The sequence below is a fragment of the Cnephaeus nilssonii genome (genome assembly GCF_951640355.1).
Source record: "Cnephaeus nilssonii genome assembly, chromosome: 22".
Lineage (NCBI taxonomy): Eukaryota > Metazoa > Chordata > Mammalia > Chiroptera > Vespertilionidae > Cnephaeus > Cnephaeus nilssonii.
This window is the reverse complement of record NC_137093.1, coordinates 10,720,629-10,731,285: the sequence shown is the minus strand read 5'-3', so window position 1 is coordinate 10,731,285 and position 10,657 is coordinate 10,720,629. Positions and strand designations below refer to the sequence as shown.

At 47.5% G+C, this 10,657-nt stretch overlaps 1 protein-coding gene across 2 annotated transcripts; it reads right to left on the bottom strand.

Annotated features, from left to right (window-relative positions):
• Nucleotides 1–1,134: 1,134 nt before the first annotated feature.
• On the bottom strand, nucleotides 1,135–8,960 carry MYL2 (myosin light chain 2; the record flags this gene model as incomplete). 2 transcript variants are annotated; one of them, XM_079762229.1, is made up of 6 exons in its annotated part: nucleotides 8,901–8,960; nucleotides 6,287–6,362; nucleotides 4,336–4,440; nucleotides 3,435–3,513; nucleotides 3,298–3,346; nucleotides 1,135–1,233 (listed from the first exon to the last, which is right to left on the bottom strand). In XM_079762229.1, the coding sequence occupies exons 1-6, from the start codon at nucleotides 8,934–8,936 to the stop codon at nucleotides 1,135–1,137; spliced, it is 444 nt and encodes a 147-aa protein (XP_079618355.1). In that variant the 5' UTR covers nucleotides 8,937–8,960. The 2 variants fall into 2 exon arrangements, with proteins under 2 accessions (XP_079618355.1, XP_079618356.1); XM_079762230.1 differs by lacking the exon at nucleotides 6,287–6,362 and having other exon boundaries at nucleotides 4,336–4,474; nucleotides 8,901–8,951.
• Nucleotides 8,961–10,657: the final 1,697 nt, after the last annotated feature.

The following is a 10,657-nucleotide window of genomic DNA, read 5'->3' as shown; positions in this document are numbered from 1 at the left end:
GGGGAAGGGGCTGATTTTAGCCCCAGGATGAGATGAGGGTTAATCATGTGACCCAGCTCTGCCAGTCAGAGCACTCCTCCTGTTTCAGGGTTTGTTAGATAGCCCAAAGGCCCTCTTCTGGGATGGGTGTGGAGCTGGGAGAGATGTGCCCTCTCCAGTAAGATTGCTGAGGGGATGGACAGGAGCCATTTTGCTCCCTTGGAGAGCAGAGCAACAGGAAAGAAAGCAGCGCAGTGGAGAGGCCTCCTCGGGTACTGATGGCACCGTGTGGGCTCCTGATGCGGCTGTGCCTGAGGCCCTTGGACTTCCCAGTTACGTGAACCCATTTGTTTCCTAAGTTGGTATTCTCACAGCCAAAATAGACCTGAATGCTTTAACCATGACTGATCACTCAAAATCAAGAGTCGATCCATGCCTAGGCCTAGTTCCTGGACCTCAGACAGAGTCAGAAGTAGGTACCCATTCTCCAACTTCCTAGAGAGAAGTAGACAAGTTCTACTTTATCTCAAATTAGAAATTGATCTCTTACAATGAACAGATGTGATTTTTTTTTTTTTTTTGGCCAAATGAACATATTCTCAGCATGCACGTGCAGCCTCTTCCTCTTAAATCATCATGGGGCCTGGCTAAGCACATTTGTTGGAGAAGCACTCCAATGGTGTCCTGGGGGAAAGGGTGTCGGGGAAGCTGGGCTGTACAACTGCTTGAGCTCTAGTTAACATTCCAGTAAAATGTGGCCCTTGATAGAAATAGTGCTGAGTGGCTGCAAAGGTCTATTTTAAATAAAAAGCCACTAAGATTCAATAATAATGACAGCAGGGCCATCACTAGCTTATACACTGCCTTTGTGGGAACTAGCGAAGGGCCATCCATTCTCCAGGCACTACTGTCAGAGAAACACCGTGAACAAATACACGACCTCCTGTTTATTTGGACATGGCCTCTGCATGGATGTATGGTCATGTGGTGTCGATAAGCCACCCAGGCTGCAAAGAAGGTGGAGGTAGATACATGAAGCAGCCACAGCTAACAGGCCAGGGGCAGGGATGGCGGCTTTCCTGGGCCAAGTGATAGGAGAGCGGGGACTCCCCCTCCCCACAAAGACCAGCCCAGGTGGGGCAGTGAGCCCCTCCCTTAGTCCTTTTCTTCTCCATGGGTGATGATGTGCACCAGGTTCTTATAGTCCAAGTTGCCAGTCACATCAGGGGGGAAGGCGGCAAACATCTGGTCAATCTGCAATGAACCAGCAAGAGGTGCAGAGGATGATGGGAGGGCAAGAAGGAAGGAGGGCTGTGTGCAGAGACAGGCCTGAGTGGCGAGGCAGTGGGGATCACAGTATGGGATGGGGATGGTGAGGATTCGTGTCAGCGGGGTAGTAGACGTGGAGATGCATCACTAGACCCCCCTCCAGGAAGGTCTTGTCACCCAGTTGCTGCAGAGCTGCAGGACCCAAGGTCACGCCCTTCCTGAGGCAGCCCATAGCCTACTGATCAGAGTGGGCCCAGCTCGGGACCTCTCGGAAGGGCTATTCTAGCCACAGGGAGTGTCGACCAGGACTCTCCTTGGGCCTGAATCTTGGGTCAACACCTCCCTCCAGCCCATCTGCTTCCTTGTCCTTCCTTCCCAGGTGCTGACCCCAAGGGCCACTCTGCAGGGATGTCCCCAGAACCCAACCTGAGACAGTAAAACAGGTATCACTCACTCAAGTGTGCAAAGGAGCTGGACAGGTTATGGAAGGGAGCAACGTGGGCCTGGTGGGGACTATGGCTAAATGGGGACACACGGGCCACCTACAAAAGTGGCAACTGCTCAGGGCCAGCTGTTTATGGCCACGTGGTTAAGGAGATCAGACTCTGAGGGAATCTGAGTCTAGAAATCTAGATTTTTTTTAAAAAAAACATGCAGTTTCCACACTTAAAAACTATTGGCTAGTTATCTTAAAAAACCATACTGGCTACTAATAGCTAACATGTGATAACATTACCCTTATCACATGTCAGCACTTTACACATACTAACTTGTTTAATCCTCACAGTGTACTATAAGGTAGGTTCTATTATTGTCTTCACTTTACAGATGAGGATATTGAGGCACAGGGAGGTTAAGGAGCAGGTCCAAAGGTGAAGGCAGGCTCTTTTATCTGCTTGAGTTTTGGAGGGAAAAATCTAAATAGAATTTTTAGTAAAATGTGGAACTTGATGGAATCAGGCCTGAGAAGGGACTATCTATAATAATAAAAGCATAATATGCTAATTAGACCAGAGGGCCGAATGACCTTCCGGATGACATTCTGGATGACCTTCCAGGCAAAGCCGGGGCTGCAAGGGTCGGGGCTTCGAGGGCCGAGGCAAGCCGCTGCGGCTGCGAAGGCCAAGCCCCTTGCACGAATTTCGTGCATCAGGCCTCTAGTTTTAAATAGACTCCTTAGGGAACATTAATAATATCGATAGGACTGTTGCTGGTTCATATAGGACCTTTGGCAAAGTATTAAGTGTCCCTTCTTCCAGGCACCTTACTGCTACCTCCCAGAAAATTATATATTCTGATTAAAATATGTATGTAAAGACACTTTACTGCCATCTGCTGGAAAACTGTTGCAACAAATACACACTCTGATATACACTGTGTGGCCAGATTATTATGATCTCTGAACGCATAATAATCTGGCCACTCAGTGTATAGCCTATATAATAAAAGGCTAATATGCAAATTGTCCCCTCGCACAGGAGTTCAACCAGCAGGCAGGCCGGCCAACCGCCCATGTCCCCTTCCCCTGGCCAGGCTGGCCGGACCCCACCCTGGCATGAATTCATGCACCGGGCCTCTAATATATATACACAATGAGTGGCCAGATTATTATGCATTCAGAGATCATAATAATCTGGCCACTCAGTGAATATTATAAGAACATCTTCCAGGCGAATTGTGTAGTGTGAAGCCTACATGACAGTCCGTGGTACCTGCACGCTGCCCTTCCTCCATCAGGGGATTGGTGCTCTAACCAGGGCTCCCTGCATTGTGAGGGAGGTACCACCTGCATTTACCATCAGTGTTGTCCTGTTAGGCAAGTGACTTTACTTCCCTGGGCCTCAGTTTTTTCCATCTATAAAATGACAATAATACTAGTTCTGACCTCGTGGGGTGATTGAGAGAATGGCATGAAATAAGGGCTCAGTAAACAATGGCAGGTTCTATCTCAGTGTGGGTCAGGGATGTTTTAGAAAAGAGGAAGATGGAGTCCCCGGAAGGGTGATGCCAGGAGCTGGGGTGCAGAGAGCGTCCAAAGGGCCCTGTTACCTCCTCGTTGGAAAATCTCTCTGCCTGTGTGGTCAGCATCTCCTTAATGCTGCAGAGAGAGAAAAGCAGGTGTTGGCTCAAGGTGTGTGTGGGGGAAGCAGGGAGCCTCCACGTCCTCCCCCATAGACCCCACTCACTAATCAGCCTTCAGCACCCCTTTGCCTTCGGGGTCAAACACTTTGAATGCGTTGAGAATGGTCTCTTCAGGGTCTGCCCCTGAAACAGAAAACAGGGTTGAAAGGTGCTGCGGGTGGCTTGGAACCTGTTGGACCCCAGGAGGCAGGACCTAAGCTCCCCTCCGCCCAGGTTGGGGGGCCAGGGCAAAGGCTGTCTTGCTTGGAGGAGAGACCCTGCCTTCCTCTGAGCACGGAGCCTTGATATTTTTTAAAGAGTGGGTTAAGAATCCAGTTATTTTTGAGCAAAACTCAAGGTCAAAGGTGATCTAGATTTGGAAAGACTGGGGTTCAAATCCTGACTCCAGCACTTGTTAGCTATGTGACTTTCTCTGAGCCTCAGTCCCCATCTGCAGACTGGGGAGCAGAATAGAACCCACTCCTAGATGCTGTTAAATGAGGTGATGCGTACAAAGTGTTTAGCATGAACTCTGGCTCAGTGGGTGCCTTGGAGCAACATTAGCTGCTGTCTTCGTTTTTTTTTTTTTTTTAGAGAGAGAGAAACATCGATGAGAAAGAGAGACACTGATTGGCTGCCTCCTGCATGCCCCCTACTGAAGATTGAGCCTGAAACCCAGGCATGTGCCCTGACCAGGAATCAAACTGGTGAATCTTGGCTCATGGGTCGATGTTCAACCACTGAACCATGCTGGCCGGGCTAGCTGCTGTTTTTATTCTCCGTTCCTGAGCAGTACCTCCCTCCGCCCGCAATGTTACCCTGCCTCTGTCTTCTGGCAATCCTTGTCTATTCTAGTGCTTTAATTCATACCCAAAGATGAAGACACATAAAGACAGACAGACAGACAGACAGACAGACACACACACACACACACACACACACACACACAGGTGCACACCAGCTTACCCTTAAGTTTCTCCCCAAACATCGTTAGGAACACCGTAAAGTTAATGGGACCTGGGGCTTCCTTTATCATGTCATCGATTTCCTCGTTTTGCACGTTCACGCGCCCTAGGAAGGGAAACACAAACTCAGAGCCTCCCAGCGGGGACTGAAACAGCGCGCAGCACACCGGCATTTGCCCTGTGATTCCACTTCAGGGAATCTAGTCTAGGAATAATCAGAGCGGACCCGCCAGAGATTCACGTGAGAAGATGTTCCCAACAGTGTTATTTATTTATAATAGCCAGGCCAAACGCTTATGTAGGAGGGGTTAGTTACATTTAAAATAGTGTCTTTAGAACCTGGAACATTTTATACAGATATTTTAATATTTTACTCCAATGGGAAATGGTCATCTTATAAATTGGCCCTTCTCAGCCGGAGGTGGGAGAGACAGATCAGAGTCCCTGGAGGGTGCTTGTTCAAATTATGCCTGCTGTAACCCAGGCAGAGTTGGAGATTCTGACATACATCCCCACGCTAGTCCTTGCCGCAGGCCTATATAGGACCTTTGCGCAAATTTAAAAAAGATACCCCTTCTTAATTTATTTTTATTCTTTTTAATCCTCACCCGAGGATATGCTTATTGATTTTAGAGGGGGGGGGGAGGAGAAAGAGAGAGAGGGAGAGAGGGAGAGAGAGAAACATTGATGTGAGAGAGAAACATGGATTGGCTGTCTTTGGGTATCAAACTCACAACCTTTCAGTATATAAGATGATGCTCCAACCAACTGAGCCACACCAGCCAGGGCAGGATAATTTGTTTTAAATGTAAAAATCCACAACGGCTACAAACATGAAGAGTCCTCTGTCGAACTGTGCACTGCACAACCTGTACTGCTGTTCACAGTGACCCTGAGCTCTGGGGATCAGAATGTGTATGTGTGTGTGGGGGGGTAAGTGGTGGCAGGTGGGACATATCCTATCTAATAAAGAGGGAATATGCAAACTGACTGCAACTCCGAGACAAAGATGGCGGTGCCCACAGCCAATAAGGAGGGAATATGCAAATTGACGCAACAAGGGGTTAGGCGGAAGGCAGCTCTGGGCGGGAGCGAAGGCAGTGCTGGCAGCCAGGGGAAGGAAGGCCTATTCTTGCACAAATCTTCATACATCAGGCCTCTAGATAAAAGAGTAATATGCAAATCAACCAAATGGCTGAACAGTGGAATGACCATCCAGATGACCATCCGGACAACCATCCGGGACCACACTATGACACCCACTGGCACCAGGCCAGCCAAGGCGGGTGTGATGTGATTGGTTGGGGGGCCCAGCCATCACCCATGATTGCCCCACAGGGGGAGGCCCAGGCCACTGGCCAGTGGGCTTCTGTGAGGGAAGTCCGGGTCCCGGGTGCCGGCAGCTGGAGGGCAGCCTGGGTCCCGGGTGCCAGAGGGAAGCCAGTGACGGCAGCCAGGGGAAGGAAGGCTTACTCTCGAATTTCATGCATCGGGCCTCTAGTATATTATGAAAAAGCTCTGTGCACTTATGCTCACATTTGAGATGTACATTTCAAAAAGCTGAATCCAAAATAGAATGATTCCAATTATTAACTTCCCCCTCCAATATACCTAGAAAAGACTTAGAGGCTGAAATGTTAACAGTGGAGTGTGGCCTAATGGGTACTGTTGTTTTCTCCTTTATACTTCTCTAAATTTTCCAAGTTTTCTGTTGTGAGCTGGCCCTGCATTCAAATCACACACACACAAAGTAATAAAAAGAAAAGAAAAGATATGTGGACACTCAACAGTTAAACTCTTCTTTCCTATCCTCTGAAATTTGTCCTGAAGGTCAATCATGGTTGAGCTGTTTCTTTGGAAAAGGGCAAGCTCTTCACCTTTTCAATGGTCCCACCTCCTGGCCCTAATGGGCGTGGGATGGACCCTCCTGCAGGCCTAGAGGGGCAACGTACCAAGAGCAGCAAAGGTGTCCCTCAGATCATTCTTGTCGATGAAGCCATCCCTGTTCTGGTCCATGATGGTGAAGGCCTGTGGAAGGGAGGTGGTTGGCTGGTCAGCCCAGGAAAAATCGGGGGCAGGAGCCCAAGAGGCTGGGCCAGGGGGTAGGGGAAGTGGGATTCTGGGATTTTCAAGGAACATTGAAGGACATTAAATCCAGAGTCAAAGATTTAAAGCAACCTGGCAATTCCTCAAAATGTTAGGCATAGAGTTACCGTATGATCCAGAAACTCATCTGGCAGGTTTCCAGTCAAGAGAATTAGAACATCTGTCCACACAGAAACCTGAACATGAATGTCCATAGCAGCATGTCCATTATAGCCCCAAACTGGAAACAGCCCACTGTCCATCGATGGATGGATGGATAAACAAAATGTGGTCTATCTATACCCGGGGTGAGGAACATCCGGCCTGCGGGACATATAAGGCCCTCAAAATCATTTGGCCTGGCCCTGCCAAGGCTCCAGGGGTGAGTTAATTAAATGTTGGACCAAATATAGCAGGCTAATTTTTAAGTTGATAATTTTATATGGCCAGTGAATGATGATATAAATATCCAAATGGCCCTTGGTAGAAAAAAGGTTCCCCATCCCTGATATACAATGGAATACCATTCAGCCGTAAAAAAGGAAGGAAATAATGGCAGGTACTACAATGTAGGTGAGCCTTGAAACACGATGCCAAGTGAAAGAAGCCAGGCACAAAAGGCCACATATTGTGTGATTCAATTTCTACGCAATGTCCTGAGTAGGCAAGTCCATAGAGACAGAAAATAGACCAGCGGTCACTAGGGGCTGGGGAAGAGGGAAGTGTGGAGTGACTGTTAACAGGTATGAGCTTGCTTTTGAGGGTGATGAAAATGTTCTGAAATTAGATAGGGATAATGGTTGCAAAACTCCGTGACTGTACTAAATTGCCCCTGAACTGTACACTTACTTTTAAAATGCCAATTTGTGGCATGTGAACTATATTTCTATAAAGCTGTTATTGAAAAAGAAAACAAGTTAAAAACTAGGATCTCGTGTCTGCCCCCCGACTCGCCAGCCCACATTATCTGTAAAAGAGAGCTGGTAGTCTTTCTCAGCCAGCTAGCAGGGAGACTCCAAGAGCTGTGTAAATGCCCAAGGGTTTTATAAATGACATGTCATCACTATATTTTTTTGAGTTCTTGGCAGCAGCTGGAACCATGTCCCCTGTCCCCACCTCCAGCAGCTGATCTCCTCTCAGAGGTTGGGATGGGGTGAAGGAGAGGGGTAGTGGCTTTTCCTCCCTGGAAGGTGACTATTTTAAGTTCAGATATGACATTTCATCCCAGGAATTCCTCGTTCCCTGGTGGCCTGTGGGACACAACATTCCTGTGATTGAATGTTAGTGCGGACAAAAGGTCCAAGTGTGCACATCCCATTTGGACATCCCAGTGGTCTCCCCTTTGGTGTAAAACACACTGGCCTCTTTAGCAAAGCTTAGCATATTTTCCTCTGAAGGGCCAGGTTTGGGAGCGTGGGTGACTCAGTGTGAGCCAGTCACAACTGCTGGAAAAATAATTAATTGTCTGTCCTTCAAAGCCTTCAGGTGGTGGCTTCATTTTGCCTGATTGGTACTTAGTTTGCTTCCTAAGGCACAGTCCCGTAGAATGTGATAGGGTTTCAGACCTCGCTGGTATTCAACAATCGAGGACTGCAAAATTTGAAATCCAAGAGACTGTTTTTCATCTCCCAGATTGGCAAAAATATTTTAGACTATTGGCCAATGTTGACAGAGATGTGAGAGAAAAAAGCACTTTTTCCTCTTGGGGCCAATGGGAGCAGGAATTAGCATCTCATTTCTGGAGGACAATTTAGACCAACGAAACATCAATGCGAGAGAGAAACTTCTGATTGGTTGCCTCCCGCATGTGCCCTGATTGGGGATTGAACCCGCAACCTTTTGGTGTACGGGATGACGCTCTAACCAATTGAACCACTAGGCCAGGGCTGCTATGTATGTATGTATGTATGTATGTATGTATGTATGTATGTATTTAATTCCTTTGACCTAGCAATCCTGCTTTTAGAATTTTACTCCAAGGAAATAACCAAAGATACAAGCAAAAATGTGTTACTTATGAAAAAATAAAACATTCTAAACACATATAACATCCCACTGTAGGAAGTGGTATAAATAAATGATAGAAAATGTTGATACTGTATTGCTCAAAGAAAATTAGCAGACACCCATTGGCAGGTGCAGAAGACTGTAACTTTGTTTAACAACAACAACAACAACAACAAAAATATATATGTATGTATAACAAACATGACTAGAAGGCTGTATACCCAAATGTTAACTGATAATCTACCTCTGGGTTGTAGAATTATAGGTCATTTGTGTGTTCTGAAAATTTTCCCACATTTTCAACAACAAAAGCTTTACTTTGATGATTAGCAAAAGTTATTAAAAATCTGGGGTTGTTTGGAGGCTAAAGACATCTAAGCAAGAGGTTCCCATAAGGAACACGGAATGAGGGGAAGGTGCTCCTCAAAGGGTGGGAATCTGCCTCCAGGCTAATGATTCCATAGCTGCACCCACCTCCTTAAATTCCTGGATCTGAGTCTGTTCAAACATGGAGAACACGTTGGAATTGGCGCCCTCTGCTCTCTTCTTGGCTTTCTTGGGTGCCTAGAGTGGGGGGAAGGCATCGATTAAAAAAGTCAGAAATTAGAAAATTAGCTCAGACCCTGTCTCTGGGTGAGCCTCAGCTGCTCATCTGTAAAATGGGGGTATGGTGTCCACACTCCTCTCAAAACAGTGATGCTGGAGGGATAAAAAGACACAACATGACATTTCTAAAAGGCCCCCGGGTTCTTGTGGATCATAAGAGATTGAGGATCTTGCAGCAGCCTCCTTTTAAAAACTTGCTCGGCTGGTGTGGTTCAGTGGTTGAGTGTCGACCTATGAACCAGGAGGCGGTGATTTGATTCCCAGTGAGAGCACATGCCTGGGCTGGAGGCTAGGTCCCCAGTGCGGGGAGGAGGGGGGCGTGCAGGAGGCTGCTGATGGATGATTCTCTCTCATCATGATATTTCTGTCTCTCTTTTCTTCTCCCTTCCTCTCTCTGAAATCAATAAGAACATATTTAAAAATATTTTAAAACTAGGAGAGGTGTGTCTCTGGGGATGGAGCCATGCTTTCAGATCAGCCCCTGCAGGGTCCAGCGCTTTTGTTCCAATGCATTTCACAAAAAGTTCAGTAATGCACAGAAGGAGAATTGATTGGGGGCGGGAGTCGGGCTCACTAAACCATGAGGAATGTCGAGATGAAATGACACTTTTTCAGGGTGTTAAAACCCATTCGCTCCCCCACCCCCACACACAATTTCCCCCTGATCCAAATGGCAGCGAAATCTCTCTAAATGTTCCAGCCTTGCACCACACAGACAGTGCAAAGATGACTTTAAATAGTTACAGCTTAAACACTGGTACATACATTATTTAATTCTCATAACTGCTCTATCAAGTAGAGGCTGTTATTACCGTCACCTTTTTACTGGGGAGGCAACTGAGGCTCAGAGAGGTTGGGTCACTTGCCCAAGGTCACATAGTCACAAAGCAAAATGCAGAGCTGGAGTTGAACTTGGGCAGTCTGGCTCCAGGGTCTGTGCTCCCGACCACTCTCCTATGCTGGCCCTAATTTGGGGGCTTCCTGCTTCGGGAGGGGGACACCTAACCGAACTGCGCCTGGAAAAAGGTTTTAATTTTGCAAGTTCAAAAGGTGAAAACAAAAAGATCTTTTCCCCAGCTGCCCGAACAAGAGAAAAGAATTACAATTTGATCCTTAAAAGCGTTCAATCCCATTTTGCAAGCCCTGGGAGTTATTGATTCCTCCGGAGGTCAGTAGACAAGCCATAAAAAAGCCAACTCTCTTATTTTGTTTTTGCAAGTCCCCGGGAGCTGCTGTTATTTGTGGCTTATCAGGGCATTGATTGGGGTTCCTCTGTGCGTACACAGCCAGCAGCGCTTTCCCCACCGGAGCCTGGGGTCCTCAAAAGCCACCGCCCCACCCCCTCCTGCCCCCTTAGCCCTTTGCTTATAGGTGGTGTCCCCTTCTCACCCAGCCCTGGCTACTCACCATGGTGGAAGGGACTCAGCGCTGGTTCCCTAGAAGAATCCCACAGGCTTCCCACTCTCCTCGCCCGAACAATAAATACTTCCTCCCCGTGTTTAAAAATAACCGCATGACCACTTTTGGCAGTTAATAGGTAAGGCCCCCCCGCCCCCGCCCCATGCCGTTCTTCTGAAGTAAGGGCAGCTCATTCGACACCTGGTGACACTTGAGACCCAAAAAGG